We start from the raw sequence: 24721 nt of genomic DNA on the forward strand, positions 1-24721 counted from the left end.
AACCAACCAATGAAAACTTAATAAAAGACTCCAAAGTTGTTAAGACAAAGAATAAAAAACTGTATTATAAAACTTTGGGGACTAGTGTAATAAACAGCCCAACGTCCCCTCTCTTCCTATAATGACTACTTGATTATCGACCAATTAGTATTACAGGACCTACCCTTTCACCATTTAAATTTGGTCCTTTGCTACTTATGGATGTTGTCATCTTTTTTTATCATTACCAATGATTGACTTTTTTATTCTTGTTCTTTATTTTTCAAACTTTGTATAAAATTATTTGAATATTACTTTGTGGCAGGGCTGAAAGAGGGGAGAAGATAGATAAATTGACATTCAGAGAAGGAGAGGCCATTATTCCTAAATGTCTCAATAAAGGTTAGTTTCATTTACAACAAGAATGCCAACATTGATAAAAGCGAAGCTCTGAGTTAGGACAAACGAACATTAATACTTGAAAAAAAAAACAGATGATTGTATAATTATGTATAACATACACAATTTTTTTGTCAAAAAAGTAAAAAATCAGCATGTTTTAAATGGATGTACCGACTTTCTGGTAACAATTATAGAGTTGATGCGCTTTTAAAGTTGTACCTAACTGATAATATTGTTTGTGTTTCAGGTATAATCTGCCAAATGTACCCTCTGCATGAACTGAATCAAATGAAACATCTGCAGAATATAATATTGTTTGTGTTTCAGGCATAATCTCCCAAATGTATCCTCTGCATGAACTGAATCAAATAAAACATCTGCAGAAGAAATGGGTACAAACTGTATTTGGTCTTCAGCCTTTAGGTGAGCAATTCAGAGATATAAAAGGATAAGACAATGGCCGATAAATTGATGTACGTCAACAATGATGATTCTCAAAATACCCTCTGCGGTTGAAATGCATGGATACACAACTAAATGAAACAACCAATTAAAATTCAGTAAAAGTGCCTACAGTTGTCTACTATGTTAATATTATTATTATTATTATGTCTAGCCATTGAATAAGAAAACACTATTATTAACTTTGGGGACTTCTTTAATATCAGCCCAATGTCTCCCAAGGTTTATTTGCTAAAAGTACAAGACAAAGTGTATAACTTTTTTATTCCTGTAAGTTGTAATAGTGCTAGAATCTAAAGGATCTAAAGGAGTAAGACTATGGACAATAAATTAATGTACATCCCCAATGATGATAAAACTAAATTATTCCTTCTGTAGATAAAAGTTAGTGGTTGAAACGTTGGAACACTCAACTTAATTAACCAACCAATCAAATTTCACTAAAGTCCCCAACGTTGTTAAGCTAACGAATGAGAAAATATTATCATAAAATTTTGGGGACTAGTGTAATAAACAACCAACTCTAACTCTGGTTAGAATTTATGGTTTAATAGCAAAAACAAGTATAAATATTTAGCTCCAGGTTTGCATTTTATAAATTGCATTTCGTGTTATCAACATATTTTTCATAGAAGATTTATACATAAAATTCTATTATATGAAGTAGCACGTTTTTTGTCTTGAGATTTCAATAAATACTTAACTAATAGAGTTCTCCTTGTTTAAAACTTTATATAGGTCCCAAGTTTAAGGTTATCTTATTTTTAGATTTCAACCTTGGGATAGTTTTAGTATATTTTTCTGCACCTATTTTATCCCTTTGAGTTCAGAGCCTCTAGATGTTAGAGGCGCATCAACTAGCTGTATCCTATTATAGAAAGTAGTTACCATTTTTTATCTGTAGCGAAGGATCTCGGTAAGCGCTGAACCGATATGGCTGTTCTTTACAGTGGAGCTTCTTAAAGGTCCATAGAAATATTAAGTGTCCTTGCTGTCTTATTTTCATTTCAAACGAACAATCTTTTTTAATTGTAAAGTATATTTGTCCCTAAAAATGAGTAAGATAGAAGATAGATGTGTAAATTACCAGGGAGGGAGGGGACATTGGGCTATTATTCCACTAATTCCCAATGCATATGTTTTGCAAAAACCTTTGTCTTGTTTGTTGCTTCAACTTGTTTGGGGACTCATATTTAATTTTGATTGGTTGGTTGTCAAAACATTTCAACCACTAATGCTAATCTACAGAGGGGGAATTTTGTTGTATAAACATTTGGGAAATATATCAATTTATCGGCCATTGTCTTATCTCTTTAGATGTGTAAATTACTCCATTAGTTTTCTCATAATGTTTTTGCTTGAGAAAACTTGAAGATTTTGGACATAATACATGGTACATGTGCGTAGAAATTCTTATAACAAAGTAAAAGGATTTTTGTCTGTTTGTCTGTTTGTTTGTCTGTGCTGAAGGATCTCGCTAACTGCTGACCTATCGGGTTCTCCTTAACAGGGTAGCTTATCATAGGTCCCGAGAAGGTTTATAGCTATTTTGGGGAGGGTAATATCCCAATATAAATCACCCCTAGAAAAAAATCACCCCCCCCCCCCCCAAAATAATTATTTTTTAAACATTGTATAAAGTAGTAAGCTTTTTTTGACTGTAACTAACTTATGAACCTATATGGTTCTCCTTTACAGCGAAGCTTCTTATAGGTTCAGGGAAGGTATTTAACTTTTTTTTTTAACCACTACAAATAAAATGCACCCTCCCCTACAAAAAAAGTCAAAACATATTCTTTTCCTTTCCTTTTAAAAATATAATTGAAAGTGAATTACCAACTTTCTTCTATTGCCTCTATCCCATTCCTCAAGTGTATCTAGAGGCTTCACAGGGCGTAAATTTAAAATTTTGTTCTTTGTAGCTTTGTTTGTTTCTTGTTTGAGAACTTAGCGAACTTACATATATTCACTTAAACGGTCACATATCTTTCTTGAAGTGTAAATGGAATAAAAAAATGTGTGCCCTATAAGAAGAAAACAAAAGTTTTAGACATTTATATCAAGATTAAATACTGAAATTTTCAAAATATTCTAACGAGGGTTTTTGAGAAAGTTAGATTTGAAAATTTCAAGTTCAATTTTCATCACTTAGGAGTTACAGCATAATCATGAATAGAAAAGCAAAGATTATTTATTTAAAATTTTGAACAACTTTGCTTTTATGAAGTCTTCCATAGACCCTTTCTATATATTTTTTTAAGGCTGAATTTCCGTGACCTTAGCAAAGCAGCTGATAAAAATGGCCATTAATTAACTCCCGTCAGGAGTGGTTTATAAAAGCAAAGTTGTTCAAAATTTTAAATATTTAACATTTGCTTTTCTTGTCAAACTCCTAGGGGATGAAAATTGAAAATTTCAGTATTTAATCTTGATATAAATGTCTAAAACTTTTGTATTCTTCTTATGTGGCACACATTTTTTGTTTTTCATTTACACTTTAAGAAAGATGTGGTCATTTTATAATATATGTTGTATATTTTGTTTGTTTCAGATAAGATTCGCGAGTATTTTGGTCTGAAGATTGGTCTGTATTTCGCGTGGCTGGGACACTACACCACTGCACTCATTGTACCTGCCACTGTAGGTGTATTTTTCTGGGTAGGTCTTTCTATATACTCATTGTACCTGCCACAGTAGGTGTATTCTTCTGGGTAGGTCTTTCTGGTAGATTAATACTCATTGTACCTGCCACTGTAGGTGTATTTTTCTGGGTAGATATTTCTGGTAGATTGATACTCATTTTACCTGCCACTGCACTGTAGGTGTCTTTTTCTGGGTAGGTATTTCTGGTAGATAGATACTCATTGTACCTGCCACTGTAGGTGCATTATTTTTGGCAGGTATTTCTGGTAGATAGATACTTATTGTACCTGCCACTGTAGGTGCATTATTTTGGGTAGGTATTTCTTGTAGTTAGATACTCATTGAACCTGCCACTGTAGTTGTATTTTTGGCAGGTATTACTAGTAGATAGATACTCATTGTATCTGCCACTGTAGGTGTCTTTTTCTGGGTACGTGATTCAAGTATATACTATACATCTAGGGTTTGCCAATAGATATTATATATCTAGATGGTCCATCTGATTTTATTTTTCGTCAAGCAAGGGATTTTTTTTGTAGACAAAACCTTTGTTTACTTTTTGTTATATACTAGGTATGGGAGACATTATTTGTGACAAAATTTACCAAGGATAAAATTTTTAGAATGATAACTGTGATCTAAGAACTTCAACTATTCATAACTAACTTATTATATGTTTTGTCATATGTTCAGATTATACAAAGAAAAAAAATTTCTACACCAAATAATTTACCCAAGAAAAGCTTAATCCTAAGATATGCGATAATTTTTATAGCTGAGCCCTTGCCTGCCTTAAAGTTGATATAAACAAACGAAAAACTATCCCCGCCCCTTCATTTTCAGCTCAGGAATCATCACAAGAAATATCTCAATATTTTATATCTTTATCGCTAGCGAGAAAATCATTACAGACGCATACGACGGTACACCGACAAACGTCCTAATGTGACAAACCTCCTAAACGACAAACCTCCTAATGCGACATCTCTTAGGTAGAACCTCCTAAATTTTTTTGAGAATTAAATCTTCTTAATCAGATGTAAAAATGTTCTAAAATAAAAGGAAATATATATTTTTTATTTAATAAATTGAAAGTCTATTTTTGTAATGCACGGTTGTATCGGGGTTGAAACCATTTCATTTGATAGCCAACACAGACTTTGGAAAAACTGTTGGACACATTTTTAAAATAGGCGGTTATTCAAAAAATAAATTTCAGTTAAAAAATATTTCCCTGTGTTTTATCGCCATTTTGAATTCTATATTGTTAAATATTTTTACAATTAGAGGATTTTGTCCTTAAATTTGAAAGATTTTTTATTTCATAATTTTTGAAAAATTTTAGTCGCAGTAGGAGGTTTGTCAGTGTACCAAGTAGTTTGTATATTTCTGTAGAACATATTTCCACAATTTTTGTATAATAAATCCTATGTATACCAAGCACATAATAAATCAACATAAATGTACTACAATGTATCTATGGGGAAAAGGGAACACTTATCTCTATAAACAAGTTTGCCGTGTATTGTCTATATTAATATCTAAAACAATATAGAACCATGTAAATAATTTACAAAATGTTATATCTAGGATTGAAATCAAAAATATTTTTGAAATCACAGAAATTTTTTTTTTTTTTATTAGTTCATTATTTGGTATTAATTACATATATATTTCTAATAACTGGTATTTTAATATTATTTTTTTTTTTAATAAAAGTTAACTCTTGTTAGCCTATTTGTATCCTTTGTCCCTGGAATCTTTGTGATGCACTGCATTGACGTAAATTGGCAAAATAAAATGCCTTGTATGATGAATGCCAACTAATTAGATGATAATACATAATGCAGGTCGCCAGTAGCAATTTGTTAAGGTTAAAAAATCTAAATAGAATGCAATTTTTCCTTGTTTTGAAACAAAAAAACATCGGTTGAACAACCCTTAGATGTATAGAATACACTTGGCAACATGTATTTATATACACCTTATTTTTGACATAATTCTGCGGGTGTCTAACCCTGCGATGTATAGAATACACTTGGCAACTTGTATTTATATACACCTTATTTTTGACATAATTCTGCGGGTGCAAAACACTGAGATGTACAGAATACACTTGACAACTTGTATCTATATACACCTTATATTTGACATAATTCTGCGGGTGACTAACCCTGATGTATATAGAATACACTTGGCAACTTGTATCTATATACACCTTATATTTGACATAATTCTGCGGGTGATTAACCCTGAGATGTATAGAATCCACTTGGCAACTTGTATCTATATACCCCTTATATTTGACATAATTCTGCGGGTGACTAACCCTGATGTATATAGAATACACTTGGCAACTTGTATCTATATACACCTTATATTTGACATAATTCTGCGGGTGATTAACCCTGAGATGTATAGAATCCACTTGGCAACTTGTATCTATATACCCCTTATATTTGACATAATTCTGCGGGTGACCAACCCTGAGATGTATAGAATCCACTTGGCAACTTGTATCTATATACACCTTATATTTGACATTATTCTGCGGGTGACCAACACTGAGATGTATAGAATCCACTTGGCAACTTGTATCTATATACCCCTTATATTTGACATAATTCTGCGGGTGACCAACCCTGAGATGTATAGAATATACACTTGGCAACTTGTATCTATATACCCCTTATATTTGACATAATTCTGCGGGTGACCAACCCTGAGATGTATAGAATATACACTTGGCAACTTGTATCTATATACCCCTTATATTTGACATAATTCTGCGGGTGACCAACCCTGAGATGTATAGAATCCACTTGGCAACTTGTATCTATATACACCTTATATTTGACATTATTCTGCGGGTGACCAACACTGAGATGTATAGAATCCACTTGGCAACTTGTATCTATATACCCCTTATATTTGACATAATTCTGCGGGTGACCAACCCTGAGATGTATAGAATCCACTTGGCAACTTGTATCTATATACACCTTATATTTGACATTATTCTGCGGGTGACCAACACTGAGATGTATAGAATCCACTTGGCAACTTGTATCTATATACCCCTTATATTTGACATAATTCTGCGGGTGACCAACCCTGAGATGTATAGAATCCACTTGGCAACTTGTATCTATATACACCTTATATTTGACATTATTCTGCGGGTGACCAACACTGAGATGTATAGAATCCACTTGGCAACTTGTATCTATATACCCCTTATATTTGACATAATTCTGCGGGTGACCAACCCTGAGATGTATAGAATCCACTTGGCAACTTGTATCTATATACACCTTATATTTGACATTATTCTGCGGGTGACCAACCCTGAGATGTATAGAATCCACTTGGCAACTTGTATCTATATACACCTTATATTTGACATTATTCTGCGGGTGACCAACACTGAGATGTATAGAATCCACTTGGCAACTTGTATCTATATACCCCTTATATTTGACATAATTCTGCGGGTGACCAACACTGAGATGTATAGAATCCACTTGGCAACTTGTATCTATAGACACCTTATATTTGACATAATTCTGCGGGTGACCAACCCTGAGATGTATAGAATCCACTTGGCAACTTGTATCTATATACACCTTATATTTGACATTATTCTGCGGGTGACCAACACTGAGATGTATAGAATCCACTTGGCAACTTGTATCTATATACCCCTTATATTTGACATAATTCTGCGGGTGACCAACCCTGAGATGTATAGAATATACACTTGGCAACTTGTATCTATATACCCCTTATATTTGACATAATTCTGCGGGTGACCACCCTGAGATGTATAGAATATACACTTGGCAACTTGTATCTATATACCCCTTATATTTGACACAATTCTGCGGGTGACCAACCCTGAGATGTATAGAATCCACTTGGCAACTTGTATCTATATACACCTTATATTTGACATTATTCTGCGGGTGACCAACACTGAGATGTATAGAATCCACTTGGCAACTTGTATCTATATACCCCTTATATTTGACATAATTCTGCGGGTGACCAACCCTGAGATGTATAGAATCCACTTGGCAACTTGTATCTATATACACCTTATATTTGACATTATTCTGCGGGTGACCAACACTGAGATGTATAGAATCCACTTGGCAACTTGTATCTATATACCCCTTATATTTGACATAATTCTGCGGGTGACCAACCCTGAGATGTATAGAATCCACTTGGCAACTTGTATCTATATACACCTTATATTTGACATTATTCTGCGGGTGACCAACACTGAGATGTATAGAATCCACTTGGCAACTTGTATCTATATACCCCTTATATTTGACATAATTCTGCGGGTGACCAACCCTGAGATGTATAGAATCCACTTGGCAACTTGTATCTATATACACCTTATATTTGACATTATTCTGCGGGTGACCAACACTGAGATGTATAGAATCCACTTGGCAACTTGTATCTATATACCCCTTATATTTGACATAATTCTGCGGGTGACCAACACTGAGATGTATAGAATCCACTTGGCAACTTGTATCTATATACACCTTATATTTGACATAATTCTGCGGGTGACCAACCCTGAGATGTATAGAATCCACTTGGCAACTTGTATCTATATACACCTTATATTTGACATTATTCTGCGGGTGACCAACACTGAGATGTATAGAAACCACTTGGCAACTTGTATCTATATACCCCTTATATTTGACATAATTCTGCGGGTGACCAACCCTGAGATGTATAGAATACACTTGGCAACTTGTATCTATATACACCTTATATTTGACATTATTCTGCGGGTGACCAACACTGAGATGTATAGAATCCACTTGGCAACTTGTATCTATATACCCCTTATATTTGACATAATTCTGCGGGTGACCAACACTGAGATGTATATAATCCACTTGGCAACTTGTATCTATATACCCCTTATATTTGACATAATTCTGCGGGTGACCAACCCTGAGATGTATAGAATCCACTTGGCAACTTGTATCTATATACACCTTATATTTGACATTATTCTGCGGGTGACCAACACTGAGATGTATAGAATCCACTTGGCAACTTGTATCTATATACCCCTTATATTTGACATAATTCTGCGGGTGACCAACCCTGAGATGTATAGAATCCACTTGGCAACTTGTATCTATATACACCTTATATTTGACATTATTCTGCGGGTGACCAACACTGAGATGTATAGAATCCACTTGGCAACTTGTATCTATATACCCCTTATATTTGACATAATTCTGCGGGTGACCAACACTGAGATGTATAGAATCCACTTGGCAACTTGTATCTATATACCCCTTATATTTGACATAATTCTGCGGGTGACCAACCCTGAGATGTATAGAATCCACTTGGCAACTTGTATCTATATACACCTTATATTTGACATTATTCTGCGGGTGACCAACACTGAGATGTATAGAATCCACTTGGCAACTTGTATCTATATACCCCTTATATTTGACATAATTCTGCGGGTGACCAACACTGAGATGTATAGAATCCACTTGGCAACTTGTATCTATATACACCTTATATTTGACATAATTCTGCGGGTGACCAACCCTGAGATGTATAGAATCCACTTGGCAACTTGTATCTATATACACCTTATATTTGACATTATTCTGCGGGTGACCAACACTGAGATGTATAGAATCCACTTGGCAACTTGTATCTATATACCCCTTATATTTGACATAATTCTGCCTGTGACCTGACCAACCCTGAGATGTATAGAATATACATTTGGCAACTTGTATCTATATACACCTAATATTTGACATTATTAATCACGTACCTATACAAAGAGTTAATCATTTAGTGGTACACAAAACTGGGATTATTATCATCATCAATCATAGAAAAGTAAAATATTAAACAGACAAAAAAATTATCTATGAAAAAATCACATTGAAGAGCCGAAACCTTGTAATTTAATAATTTCACAATTTTTTGCTTCAAATGAAAATCCTTACTACTTTATATCATAGTATGATAAATATCAACATTTTGAGAATGTTGTTTGTATTAATGAAAAATCTTTTTCTCGTATTCATTCGAATCCGGTGGATAGGAACCGGTTCTCATCCATACGAAAAAACTATGTCTAGCATCGTATTATAAACGGCTTTCCGCGGATATAGAAAGTACAATTATGAGATTAAAACTAGTTTTTTTAGCCCCGAGGTGCCAAAGAAATAACTATTATAGACTAACTTTTTATTTTCATTTTCTCCTAACCAAGAAAAGGCGTAGAACGCAGGGTTCTCGAAGGATAAGCCAGTAGATGATAAGTTTATAATTTAAAATTACCCCTTCTGTATATTTGAATTAAAGTTATAGTTTTTACATTGCTTGTTTGAACAAATCAGTCAAAAATACAAAAACTTTTTAGGCCAACGATTGTGAAAACGTATTATAAAATTTTGGGTATCTGAATATTTTACAGATTAGAGTAAAATAATAGAGAGAGAAAGGATTAAATAACTGTATCTCCTCATCGCAACCGCCTTGTGCAACCTTTCTATTGCGTCATTAAAAATCAACCAATGGTGTCGCTTATATTAACACAGCCAAGTAGCAGAAAATAATTTAGAAACAGACGAAAGAGGTCTTTAAAAAAGGAAGGGAGTTAGTTGTCTATGTACAGTATGACCCTCGAAAAAGTATTTTTAAGCATCTGCAGCCCTTATTTCTCAATGAATTATTTTAAAATGCATATGATCTTGTTCTCCATAGTATTCCACGTAAGTAGATATAAAAATATTTTTTTTACCTCCATTAACACCGGAGATTTTTAGTGCTAAAGTTTTGAAAAAGTGACTGAGGAAAAAGTAACTTTTAACATGAAACGACTTTTTTAGCAAAATTAAGCTAGAAATCCTTTTATTTTTGTTACTAGCAGAATTTTTATACAAAAATGAAATAAAAAATTTAGTTTTTGAGTAACAAGCATTTTTTTACACATATTTTTTGAGTCTTTTTAGTTTAATGATATTTTGAAAAACTTACTTATTAGGCAAAATTGTTTAAGATTAAAAAACCAAATAAATCTCTATGAATATAGCAGGAAAATTGTTTTTGTTTCACAATCCTAACTTTAATAACAAAAAAGTTATAAAGAAAATAAAAATAAAACATAATGATTTTTTAGTCTAAAAAGCTTAATTTACCCCCTATTAAATAATTGAGATGTCAGAAAAGTAGGCGGAGCATCTGTCATAATTAATCCTTTTCTATAAATAAGGGTTAATAAATAACCTAAAATTTGCAAATAATCAATTCATTCAGTAGTATTTTTTGCCATTAAAAATTTATATTTTTTGGTGGAATAAAAAAGAAATATTTAGTTAACTTGTTTTTCTTTGTGTCTCATTATTCAGTTGCCAGAAAAACATAATATAACCATCCAAAAAATAAGAGAAACAAAAAAAAATTCTTTTTCTCAGTCACTTTTTCAAAACTTTAGCTCTAAAAATCTCCGGTGTTAATGGAGGTAAAAAAAATATTTTTATATCTACTTACGTGGAATACTATGGAGAACAAGGACATATGCATTTTTTAATAATTCATTGAGAAATAAGGGCTGCAGATGCTTAAAAATACTTTTTCGAGGGTCATACTGTATACATCTATACTATAGATCTGTTCTTTACAGTCAAATGTCTAATTCCCTCTCTGCGTAGAAGATGTATTGTAGGCTTATGTCAACTCAATGTATTTTCTTTCTTTTCTGTATGCAGCTTCTCAAAAATTGTTTTCTAAGTTTGTAAGTTATATAAAGGGAAAAAAATGATTTTCCCGGATTTACTCCAGGCACGTGCTTAATTTTTGGGTAAAAAGTGTGGATCGGGAGTTATATAAAGTAAAAAGTGTATCCATAGCTTCCAAAGCTTCACATAGGTCCCGTGATGGTTTTACGTAAAATGTTGCATGTATGATCCTCGCTCCTTATTGACATTGTTAACTTGGCATCCTAGTTTTTCCAGACTGAATGACGTAGCAATAAGTATATACTTTATATTCAAACTATATCTTAAAGAGATGTAAATTTAGTATTTTGTTCAACAGTTACAAGATAAGTTAGAGTATTTAAATTAGACCTGTTACTCAAAATACACTTTTTTGAATTTAATTTTTCTGCTGACCTAAAAAGTTACTTTAGGGGCCTAGACAACAGATAACGGTAGCGCGGCGGTTTTAATAATTTCTCAGCAATGTGCAGGTTTTTATTTTAGTTCTTCTTCATATTTCAACTTAATCATTATAAGGACAAAGATATGATATCCAAAAATAACTTTTGTCAAAGTCTACTTTACAACTAGCGCCGGTCAGTTTTCTAAAAAAAATTGCTTGAAAATGTTAAAAACAGACATCGCCAGCGCTAGTCAAAGCCACAACAATCACATTTTATAATATTAAAAAATATGCTGAACGCTCAAATTAATCTCCAAGCCATTTTCATATGCAATTTGAAATTTTTGTATGAAATAAAGGGATCTCAAAAATTGCCTTTTTGAGAGGCCTGGCTCTAGGTGGCCAGTAGAGATAGAGAGATAAAATTTTGTACATGTTTTTTTAGGCCCCTAAAGAAACTTTTTGAGTCAGCAAAAGAATTAAATTCGAAAAAGTGTATTTTGAGTAACAGGTCGAATGTAAAGTATTTTTACTAGGAAAATTGGACAAAACGGGGACACTTCAAGAACTTATAAAGTCTCGTCATAGACAAGGCAAAATATTTATATGCCTCAAAACTATGAATTTGATAATACAATTTATATTTTATATCCTTCAATTTTTCAAGGCTTCATTTTAAATTAAGAACCACCACGCCACGAAAAAAATACCAGAGTTGCCCTGTTTAGTCGAATTTTCTAGAAAAAGAGCTTTGGTGAAGGGTTATATCTTTATTGGTTTAAATAAATGTATGTAGTTATGATAATTTGTATCCTATTATTTTCTGTGTGGACTTAAAATTTACAATGTATTATGTAGAAAAAAATTAGCTTATTGAAAACTAAACCTATCAAAAATAAAATATTTAACTTTCAGTGAAGCTTTGCAGTTTTAACTAATATTGTATTGATTAAAATAACATTATCAATTACAGAAGTTTATAATTAGTAGGTAGAAGATAATTATTTTCGTGATATCGCCTCTTACGGGGCGTTTCGTCGTATTTTCACAGTAGCTTTTCTCCTATTTCTAGCTCCTGCAAGGGGATCTAACCCGGCGGGACCATAATTAACATTTACCTAACCTAAAATAACCTATTAACAAGGATGACAACATTATTACACTTATTATTAACACTTATAAAGTGTCTGAACTGAATAATCAGAATACAAATGTATAAGAGTCGAAGCAAAATTGTGAGTAAATTTGTTGAAAAACTGCTTTTACATTTTAGGACTTGATTATAGAGTTGCTTTGCTTATAACATTATACTTTGTTGTCACAGGAATCAACATATCAAAAATCAGATCAATCGGATGATTAGATCGCATAAAAATTTGTTGTTAAAAAAGTAAAAAAAATCAACATGTTTACAATGAACGTACGGACATTCTTGTAATGATTATAGAATTGCTACGCTTTCTAAATCGTACCTAACTACTAAAGGAATCACCATGCAAAGTTTAAAATCAGTTCGGACGGACGGAGGGACCGACCCTAATTATAGAAAAGCTTTGCTTTTAAAAACTACTGTAAAAATACGACAAAACACCCCTTAAGAAGCGATGTCACAGAGCCGGCAATACCCACCATATTTAACTATGGTTTATATGCAATATGAGGTGAATTGAAAATTCTTTTTTAGGTTTTCTTTCACGGAGGAACAGAGCTTCTGGAGGACTTGAGCTTTGTCCTGTTCTCATTCTTCAACCTCACCTGGGCTACTCTTTACCTTATTTCTTGGAAACGGAGGTTTGTTCATAATGTTTATAAACCATGTCCTTATATGTCCTGGGATGGTTTTAGACTATTTATCTTTATAATCAAGTCTGGTTATGGTTTTGGGCTATGTTGCCCATCCATATATCTCCGAATATATAGAGCACCTAGATGCTAGGAGCGCTTCCGCTTATATTATTTGTAAACTATTTTCCTTATAAGTAACAAGTAAGATGTCTTTGTCTATTTGTCGGCAACAAAAGATCTCGCTAATTGTTGAGTTAATATAACTTTAGTTTACAACTAAGCTTCTTATTAGTCGCGCAAATGTTTTTATTTATTGTGGGGGGAAGTTAACCCCCCCCCCCCCTTACTTAAATATGTCCAAACTTTAAGTTGTTATAATTGTCATAACGTCCTTAGAATATTGTGACATGTAGTAATAAAGACATTTTAAAACCAGTTCAGCTTTAGTAACTGTAAATGATTGACATAAATCATGAATTTAATATAAAGTGTCGACTCGCAACTTCCAGCAAATCTGTTCTTTTGTTGAGTAAAAATGCAGGGAGGAAAGGAAAATGGACTGTTTATAACACTAGTCCCCAAGTTTTATCAATATTGTTTTCTTAATCGTTGGCTTAACAACTTTGGGGACTTTTATTAAATTTTGATTAGTTGGTTCATTAGGTTTATTGTTCAAACGTTTCAACCACTAACCCAAAAGGCGTAATTTTGTGAATGTACATTAATTTATCGGTCAATGTCTTATCCCTTCAGATCCCTGATAAAAATGCCAGCAAGTATGAATCTTATTATATTTGTTTAGATCGGCCGAGTTATCTTATTCGTGGGGCACAATTGATCAAGCACACGACCTATTAGAAGAACCAAGTCCTCTATATCATGTAAGTATAATATCAAGATTCTCTAATTCATCGATTACCTATCAATTACCTCATACGGGCGAGGCCGCTGTTCATGACACTGTAACATCGGGTTCAACAACCCAGGATAACTAAGGGGAGCAATATTTCTCCTTTTCTGTCCACTCGGGGTATTAGGTTAAGTAACAACCAACTCTGATAGTACAACCTTTGTCTAAACGTCCTAACATTGTTTTGGAATTTCCCCTACTCTAAATATTCATTTTGCGCACCTGACAGAGTAGCAGTAGCAACCCTTTTTAACCTCTTTAAAAAGGGCGCGGTATTAGACCAAAACTTGAATCTACATATGTCATATAATTTCCCTGACGACTGGCGTATCCGCTTCATGTTGAGCCACGGTCTAATTCGTCAATGTTCGTCATTATACCGACAGTCATCCTATTTTTCATCTGTTCTTATGTGCTATAATTATCCTATTCTTCTGATTTTTAGAACAAATATTCCTATTTCTATTACAAGTATAATGTCAAAAGCTAAGCGTCTCTATAATCAAGGCTTAAAAATGTCCTTAAATAATATCCTGTATTTAGGCAGTTTAACAGAATAAATATACTTATTTTCTCTTATTTATTTATATTCTGCTTATTCAGTGCCTGTAATGGATGTTGTCATCCTTGTTTATCTTGTTATTATTAAGGGTGAGGAAAAGATTAGTGAGGTGACATGGAAACCAGAATCTTCATATCCTGCTTGGAAACTATTCTTGTTATTATTAAGGGTGAGGAAAAGATTAGTGAGGTGACAGGGAAACCAGAACCTTCATATCCTGCTTGGAAACTATTCTTGTTATTATTAAGGGTGAGGAAAAGATTAGTGAGGTGATAGGGAAACCAGAACCTTCATATCCTGCTTGGAAACTATTCTTGTTATTATTAAGGGTGAGGAAAAGATTAGTGAGGTGACATGAAAACCAAAACCTTCATATCCTGCTTGGAAACTATTCTTGTTATTGTTAAGGGTGAGGAAAAGATTAGTGAGGTGACAGGTAAACCAGAACCTTCATATCCTGCTTGGAAACGTTACTGTTTCAGGTAAATTTAATCTATTGTGAAATTTATGACACAAGAACTACTCAAGCCTTTGTAAGTGACCTCAGAGTAAACACGGTTGCTATTTTTAAGGGAGTGTTTTTTTGCTGCTAATCTAATGTGAACACTTTTTAGAAATAAGTGGAATGCTTTGGAAAAATAGGCTAGTACATTTCATTAGACTACATTAAGTACTTCCAAACAAAAAGCAATTGTGCCTATTAATTCGTAACATTTTCAATAAGAATTAAATAATATTTATATATAAGATATAGATAAACTATAAAAAAAACTTTTTAATTGTCTCAAATATAACGCAAATGATTTTTATATTTAAGAAGAAAATCTTTTATGTAATTGTAAACATATTAATGTCAGTTTGACTTTACTGAAGCATTAACTTAAAGGATGAAAGAAAAATATATATTTATAATAAATATTCCACAGGAAGGGAGTGGAAACGTTGTAGACTATACCATCCAAAGAAAGACATTGATTTAGAAATAAATTTCTGAGGCTTTCCTAATATGATTATACACTTTGTTCAGTCGCTTGTAGTTGTGTGTTGTTTGTTAGATGTGAAAGGACAATCCAAAAAAACCCTCATAATTTCATTTAATATTATTTTAAACATTGAGAAATAGATAAGCTAATAGATTTTTAGATAGAAGTTCCACCGTCTTAATGACCATTCCTGAATTTTGTCAGAGGCATGTACAAATTAACTGGATCATGGATATAAAGAGATAAGACAATGGCCGATAAATTAAAGTATATACTCAATGATTATGCACAAAATTTTCTTTTTGTAGATTACAATAAGTGGTTGAAACGTTGGACACTCAACTTAATAACCCAACTAATTGAAATTCAATAAAGTTCCCAAATTTCTTGAGTCAACGATTAGTAAAACGTGATTATAAAACTTTGGGGACATGGATTGTCCCCTCCCTCCTGAAACTAGATACCCTATTTGAGCCGACTTACATACAGATGAGAGACATATATCACAATACAAAGAAGGAAAAACATTCAATATTTTGTTTTCCAGGTATTTTGTGACAATACCAGTAATATCCATATCTTTGGCTGTTGTTTGCTTGTCAGTTTTTCTTATGCTAGAATTCCAGGTGAGAAAAAAAAATATTTTTCGAAGCAGCTTATAGTGCCTATAAAAAATGACGTCGTACAATTCAAATGACCAATGATAGGCCAGTATAACCGTATAAAAAAACAGATGAAAATTACTTTTTTCCCGTAACTCTTAGAAACCGATTAATATTCGATGGATTAGAATTGGTTCTTAGCCATACTGAAAAATAATGTCTAGCATCGTATTATATCCAGTTTTCTACGAATAAAAAAGTGTATTATCTTTTTCAGGAATGGATGGACAATCTAATAGACGACCATGGACTTGTCTCTTTGCTTAGATATATACCAAAGGTATAATTACAGCGTATACCAACAACCTATACGCGATTTTCAGCTGTCGTTGGGAGGAAACACATAGTAGAATTGACGACTTTTTTATCTGCTCCAAATATTATATTGATTTATTTCGCTTGTTGGCTAAACCTTATTCCGGATATAATTATCACCTAACATAGTTTTTTCTAATTCAAAAAAAATGCTGTAGTTATTTAGTATGAGTGTTGAGTATAAATTACAAATCACTGTTTGCATACATATTATATTATACTTTTTTAAAACTTTTACAATAAGTAGTTTTTAAACATTGTATTTACATTGACTTTCTTTCGTATCTGTAGATGAAAGTACTAGTAACTTTTTATTATTTTCACAATTTTTTTCATGTCTTTGGTCTTTTTGGTTCAAACTATAAAAAGTATAAGAATATGTGATCTTTAGTTTTTTCTTCAAAAAATCTATTTTAACAAATGCTCTTTAAATCTCCTTGTTCGTATTCTTATCTATATTTTTTTGTGTCGCGCTACTCATGAATGTTGTCATCCTTGTTTTGTTATTGTTTATTTGTTAAAAATATTATCATGACACTATCTCAGATAGAAATAAGGAAATGCAGACAAACAAAAAAATATATATTTAACAAGGATGACAACATCCATAAGTAGCGAAGCTCAAAAATTATGAAAGGATATCCATAAAAAATTTACTATAAAGCAGCATTCAATAAACATTAAACTTGATAAAATAGGGAAATAACAAAACCTTTAAAATCTCGCAACCTTTAAAATCAAGAAAAATTGAAAATCTAGGAATCGATCTAGCACCGCAATTAATTAACAAATCTTATTGAAACTTGATGGAAACATGTAAAATATGGATATATTTATTCCTTAATAATTTCAGCCATCAATCCTAAATAGGAATCGAAAAAATCTTGAAAACCTAAACATCTAGGTATCGATATAGCATCCCAATTAATAAACAAATCTTAATAAAAACTTGGTGCACATACGTAGAATGTAACATTAATTAATCCCTAAAAATTTCAGTCCTCTATCTTGAAAAGGAATTGAGAAAATCACAAAAACTTAAAAATCTAGGAATCGATCTAGCACCCTAAATAAAAGACAGATGGACAAAACAATGTATAGATTAGATGGGAATATATCATAGGAATCTTCCCTAAAAATTTCAGATATCTATCTTAAAAAGGAGCCGAGAAAATCACGTTTCCCCCAATTCATTAATTACGGACAGACGGACGGACATTCGGAATTATAGAGTAGCTTCGCTACTGAAAATATCTTATTTTTGATACCAAATAATATACCCATTTTTGTATTGTTTTGTAAGTATGGACTAGACGGCATAAGTTATGTTGCCTCATTTAGCATACTAATTGTGTTATCTCTCACTGATTTATTATGCACCATCATACCAGGGATCTAAAGACAATGGATAAGACAATGGCTAATAAATTGATGTACATCCCCTATGATGGCATACAAAACTACCCCTTATGTAGATTAAAATTAGTGGTTGGAATGTTCGATCACTCAACTTAACAAACCAACCAATCAACAAAAGTAAAAAGTCCCTAAAGTTGTAAGTCAACGAATAAGTAAACGTTATTGTAAAACTTTAGGGACTAGTGTAATAAACAGCCAAATGTCCCAACTCTCTCTGCCAACAAATACATTATCTTTTGGAGTTTATAGATTTAGTAGCGAAACTAATATATGTATTTTTTATGTTATCAAACCCGAATTTGTGTATGTAATTACTGGCAGATACTCTAATAAAGGCCTCTAGGGGCACATAAGGTAGGAAATTGACAATTTATTTTTATAGTTAGTAACTAATTTTCAGATTGTGTTAGCTATTGTTATTCCAATACTGGATGTTGTCTATAATTGGGTTGCTGTGTGGCTCAATACAAAAGGTAAACGTGCAATCCTATTATATAAAGTAGTAAGCTTTTTTTGTCTGTAGCGAAGGATCTCGCTAACCGCTGAACCTATATGGTTCTCCTTTACAATGAAGCTTCTTATAGGTCCAGGGAAGGTTTTCAACTATTTAGGGGGAGGGTATCTCCCACATTAACTGCCCCTAGATGCTTATAGGGGTGTAGCCGCTAGTATAGATTAAAGTAAAAGAATACAGAGGGCAGAGCCAAATGTAACTTTACCCACGGGGTGGGGAGTCTTTGTCGAATTTTAATAGGGTCTTAAATATCAGCCAATATTGTCAGACATATAAACACAGCAAAAAGCAATTTGCTAGCAGACGAAAAAGGTCTCCACCACTTGGACCATGTAGTTGTCTCTGTTATACATACAACTATACTTTAAGATTTATTATCAACTTATTCTATGATATAAAGTTATAAGGTTTTTTGTATGTATGTATAACTAATTAACCAATTGAGCTCCTCATTTTAGCAAAGCTTCATATAGGTCCTAGGATGATTTTAGGCTTTTTCATTTTTAGATTTTTGCCTTGCTAAGCTATTTTTCTGCCCTCTTATTATCCCTTTGTGTACAGGGCCCCTTGATGCTAGGTGCGGAGCAGCTTGTGTAGTCATCTTTATAATGAAGTAACAGGATGTTTGTTTGTCTGTTTTTCTGTACAAAAGGATCTCGCTAACTGCTAAACAGTTATGATTCTAGTTTCCAGGGTAGCTTAGCAAAGGTCCCGGCAAGGTTTATACTATTTTAGGGGAAGATACCACAAATTAAAAATGGGATGTGGATGGCTTGTCCAATGTCGAGCCCCCACAAAAATCCCCAATTTTTTTTCCTTTTTCTTTTAAAATCTAAAATAAAAATTTGGGTTATCGAATTTAACTCCCCTTTTTCAAGTGCCCCTAGAGTAATCATAATAAATATTATTATTATTTTGCAGAGAATTACCGAACACTGGACCAGTATGAAAACCATCTAATATACAAACTTTATAATATTATTATTATATTACAGAGAATTACCGAACACTGGACCAGTATGAGAACCATCTAATATACAAACTTTATAATATTATTATTATATTACAGAGAATTACCGAACACTGGACCAGTATGAGAACCATCTAATATGCAAACTTTATAATATTATTATTATATTACAGAGAATTACCGAACACTGGACCAGTATGAGAACCATCTAATATACAAACTTTATAATATTATTATTATATTACAGAGAATTACCGAACACTGGACCAGTATGAGAACCATCTAATATACAAACTTGTCCTGGTAAATATGTTTTACTTTTTACATGGAAATTCAATTTCCTTTTATTTCAAAATACAATATATTGTTTTTAAAAAGTTCAAAGAAGGTCCAAAAACAATAAATATTATATATATGAATCTTTAAGATTTTTATACAACATATTACATAACACGCGCTATTAGCTGAACATTTAAATCGTTCCGCCGTAACTCAATTTTCGCCGCCAAAAATCGCCATAACGGCACATCCTAAGCGAAAACACTTATGTCATCATGTGTTTGGTTTGTAAGGGTCTGGAACTCGTGTCTCCAGATCTATCCACCACCGCGGTAAAATATAGTTTGAAGCAAATATGTAATAAATGCCAGAATAAAACTAAATTGCGGATTTTTAACATCATTTTGACAGTGAAACTTTTCTATATACATGTGTGTCTCTCCATTAGGATAGCAATAATCTATGAACTTTGTATTCTCCATATAATAAAAACGGTTCAAATAGTTTTTGTGAAGGGTTTAAGTTATATAAATTATATATTAAAGTCATGGTATGGTTTTAGGCTATTTTTTACTTTCTCATCCACCAAAGATTCCAGAATATTTAGAACTATAAAACTGTTTGCAAAAAAAATCTGATATTAAAAGAAAACATAATGGTTTGTTAAATACAATTATTTTTTATTCTGACCAAAGTAACTTTACAAAGTTTCTCAATATCAGCCATGTGACGTCATAAAAATGAGGGAGATGAGAAGAGAAGTGGAAAAAAAAGCCCATAAAAAAAGAGATGGATAATCCCACATTTTCATGACGTCACATGGCTGATTGTTTAGACACTTTGTAAGGTTACCTGACAAAACTTATGAATAAAGCAACGCACTCTTCAAACTATATGCATTAATTAAGTAAACAATACCAACTTATCAAACTTTGTTAGTTGTTCATCTTCAAAGTATTCCCTTAATTTATTAAATATCAAAAAACTGAAATTAGTAGAAAACATCATCACCAAAAAATCAAGTAGTGTTTACAGAAATTTAAGGAAAATCGATTCATAATTATTTATCATTAATAGATAATATGACAGGGGAAATTTTATCGTCGATTTAGTTTGCTAATGTGGACCTCATGGATTGGTCCGTTCGTTCAATCAGCAGGAAGTGAAGGGATTGGGTAAAAGGGATGAATAGGGTTTATTGTTATTTTAGCCAATTGCGAGTATCACATTTTTTAGAGTTCCTGAAAATCTGGTGCAACATCCAAGTATAATATATTGATTGGTACCTTGATAAACATATATCTATAATACAAAGTAGCTTGATGTCTGTCTGTCCGTCCGTCCGTCCGTCCCTCTGAAGCTTAAGAACTCGGTAACCACTGAACCGATTAGATTCTACTCTTCAGGGTATATACAAACGGTCCTGTGGTGGTTTTAAGCTTTTTTCTTGGGGGGTGGGACACCCCCAACCCCCAAAAAAATGAAAATCCCCCCCCCCCCCAAAAAAAAAAGATAATTTTTTGGGAACACATTAGACTATGAGCAGCACCAGTGGTAATTTTCTTGAGAACACATTAGACTTTGAGCAGCACCAGTAGTAATTTTCTTGAGAACACATTAGACTATGAGTAGCACCAGTAGTACTTTATTTTTTTCTTCTTCAATCATATCTTGGGGCAAAGCCCCTAGAGGCTAGGGGCGAAGCCGCTAGTATTTTAAACTGTATAAATGCTCTTTGTAGATAATCATGATGTTATATTTTTTTATTTCAGTTCCAGTTTGTGAATTCCTTTTTGGCCCTGTTCTACACAGCTTTTTACTTGCAAGATATTGAGAAGCTAAAAGAGGTAGAATTTTTTTTTTTTTTTGTGGAATTACATAACTTACTCTTTCCAATGTATGTGTCTAAAGAGAGGTATGGAGATACGGAAAGTGTCATGTAGGACGTCATAAAATACGTCTTAAAAGAAAGGATGAGAGGCGAAGTGGGAAATAAAACACCTAACAAAGAAATGGATTTAAACATATTTCTATGATGTCACAAATGACACTTTCCGTATTTCCGAGAGGTATAACTGATTTATAAATTTGATTCCTGTTCAGCTAGACAAAAAAGGGGAGGGGGAGACAAGATAAAGGACATTTATTAAAATGAATATCTCGATAGGGTTTTGATTTCTTTTTCAATTATTATATGTTCGATATCTAATAAATAAAGTAGTAAGGTTTTTCTGTCTGAAGCTTAAAATTTCAATAACTTCTGAACCACTTCAGCTTTCTATTTAAGGGAATCTTCACATAGGTCCTGGGATGCTTTTAGGCTATTTTATTTTTAGATTCAAGTTTTAAAATGGATTTAGGGTATTTTTATACCTATCCCCTCTTCTTCGAATATCGATCCCCTAAATCCTAGGTGCGCAAACACTAGTCCTTATGATAAAGTAACAGGATGTTTGTCTGTTTGTATGTCTGTTTGTACCGAAGGATCTCGCAAACCGCTGAACCGATCGGGTTCTCCTTAACAGGGAAGCTTCTCATAGGTCCCGGGTGGGTTCATAACTATTTTGGGGGAGGGAACCACCACCCTCCCAAGAGAAATCGCTCCAAGAAAAATTTACCTTTCCCTCCAAAAACATTTTTTAAAATTTGCTTCCGCCCCCTGATTTTTTTTTACTTTTTCTTTTAAAATCTAAAATAATAGATTGGGTTATAAAATTCGACTCTCCCCTCCTCAAGTCTCAAGTAGGGGGCTAGACGCTAGTTGTTAAAAAAGCAACAAAGCTATCATTGTTTTATTATGTTTAATTTTCTTTTACAGCTTCTTGTATGAAATACAATTCTCATTATTATCCAAATTATCATAATTCATTTTTAAAAAAAAGATAAAGAGGGTCATTTTTCGTGTATTTTCCGTAAAGTTGTGTGTTAGCGTTTATAGTCAAATGCGCTTATTAAATAAGATTGTTCTTAATTACAGCTATTTCATATGTACATCAAAATTAAGAACAGTTTGACTTAGTAAGCGAATTTAACTAAATGCTAACACACAACTTTACGGAAAATACGCCAAAAAATATCCACTTATTTGTTTTTAGTTGTTAGCTGCGCTATTGATAACTAGACAGCTGTTAGGAAACTTGAAAGAATCAATTCTGCCATATGCCAGCAAACAATTCAAGCTTGCTAAAATGAGCTTTGATCTGTTTGGTGCTCTTAGGGAAGTCTTATTATAGTATCTATGTTTAAAAAAAAAACTTGAAGTAGCTTTTTCCCATGCCTAACCTCTGCTTGGGTTTCTCACCCTGCAGGGCTACGTTACCCTAATCCTGAGGGGCACCGAGCCTGTTCTGACCTAAGGCAAAAATCAGAAGAAAAAAACTCTCGCCCCCCCCCCCCTGTCATAGATTTAATTCAAAATAAGGGGTAGGGGGGGGAGGAGTTCTGTACTCGACTGGGCTATATCACCTATTCGCGAAGAGAAAAATTACAAAAAAGGAACTAAAATGTTTATGTAAATATTTGCCTAATACCACCATAAAACTAAAATAAATGTAAACAATTCCTAGTATTTTATATATGCTTTGGTCAGCTATATTTCTTTGTTAGCTCTCAGTACAATGTATTGATATACTTTAAAAACAAGGATGGCAACATCCAATAAAGTGCTTACAAAATAACAAATTAATATAGTCATACTAATTTGTTTTAAATATCAGGGTTTTTTTTATTGTATATTAGACCAACTTTCCCCTTTAGTTCTGAAGACATAAAACTGCAACGTACAGATCCTTATTATCCTTCTTCAAATAATTCGTTATAAGGGTTTTACGGAAAGTGGCATGTGAAACGACTTAAAATTACGTCTTAAAGGGAAGGATAAGAGTAGGAGTAGGAAAAGAAACCCCAAATAGGAGATGAATTTTGACGTATTTTTATGACGTTACACGTGACACTTTCGGTATCTCCGTTATAAGTATTAAAAGATTTCTGACACAGTCCGACCTCCCCTGAACAGAAGAATATTGGAGATTATAAGAAAACAGACGGCGATGTAATTCAAGGTAACACTTATTCTAAATTATAGATTTATCAGAGATTTTAAAGATAAGACAATGAACGACAAATTGATATACACTAGATCTTTTCATGAAAATACCCTTTCTCGAATTTCATTCTTCTGCTAACCTAAAAAGTTACTTTAGGGGCCTAGAAATACATGTACAAAATTTCAGCTCTTTATCTCTACTGGCGACCTAGCGCTAGGCATGTAAAATATCAACAGATAACGGTAGCACGGCGGTTTTAACAATATCTCAGTAATGTGCAGGTTTTAAGCTCTTCTGCATATTTCAATTTATACACATAAGGCCAAAGATATTATATCCAAAAAATCTTTTGTCAAAGTCTACTCTACACCTAGCGCCAGTCAGTTTTCTAAAATCATGCATTTTATACCTGTGAAAAATGAAATCGCCAGCGCTAGGTGTAGAGTAGACTTTGACAAAAGATTTTTGGGATATCATATCTTAGGCCTTACGTGTTTAAGTTGAAATATGCAGAACACCTAAATTTACCTTCCAAGCCATTCTCTATGCATTTTAAATTTTTTAATGAAATAACGGGATTTCAAAACTGCCTTTTGAAAAGGC

The 24721-nt window shown here is 32.9% G+C and overlaps 1 protein-coding gene across 1 annotated transcript; it reads left to right on the forward strand.

Moving 5' to 3' along the window:
- The first annotated feature begins 307 nt into the window (after positions 1–307).
- Positions 308–23305, forward strand: LOC145312408 (anoctamin-8-like). Its single transcript, XM_080151644.1, has 12 exons — positions 308–381; positions 709–804; positions 3395–3501; positions 13358–13464; positions 14261–14339; positions 15339–15412; positions 16461–16539; positions 16793–16855; positions 18710–18782; positions 20041–20096; positions 21845–21919; positions 23168–23305. The coding sequence occupies exons 2-12, from the start codon at positions 723–725 to the stop codon at positions 23303–23305; spliced, it is 933 nt and encodes a 310-aa protein (XP_080007770.1). The 5' UTR covers positions 308–381; positions 709–722.
- Positions 23306–24721: the final 1416 nt, after the last annotated feature.

The sequence above is a fragment of the Acartia tonsa genome, chromosome 2 (genome assembly GCF_053477335.1).
Source record: "Acartia tonsa isolate MP-2025a chromosome 2, ASM5347733v1, whole genome shotgun sequence".
NCBI lineage: Eukaryota > Metazoa > Arthropoda > Copepoda > Calanoida > Acartiidae > Acartia > Acartia tonsa.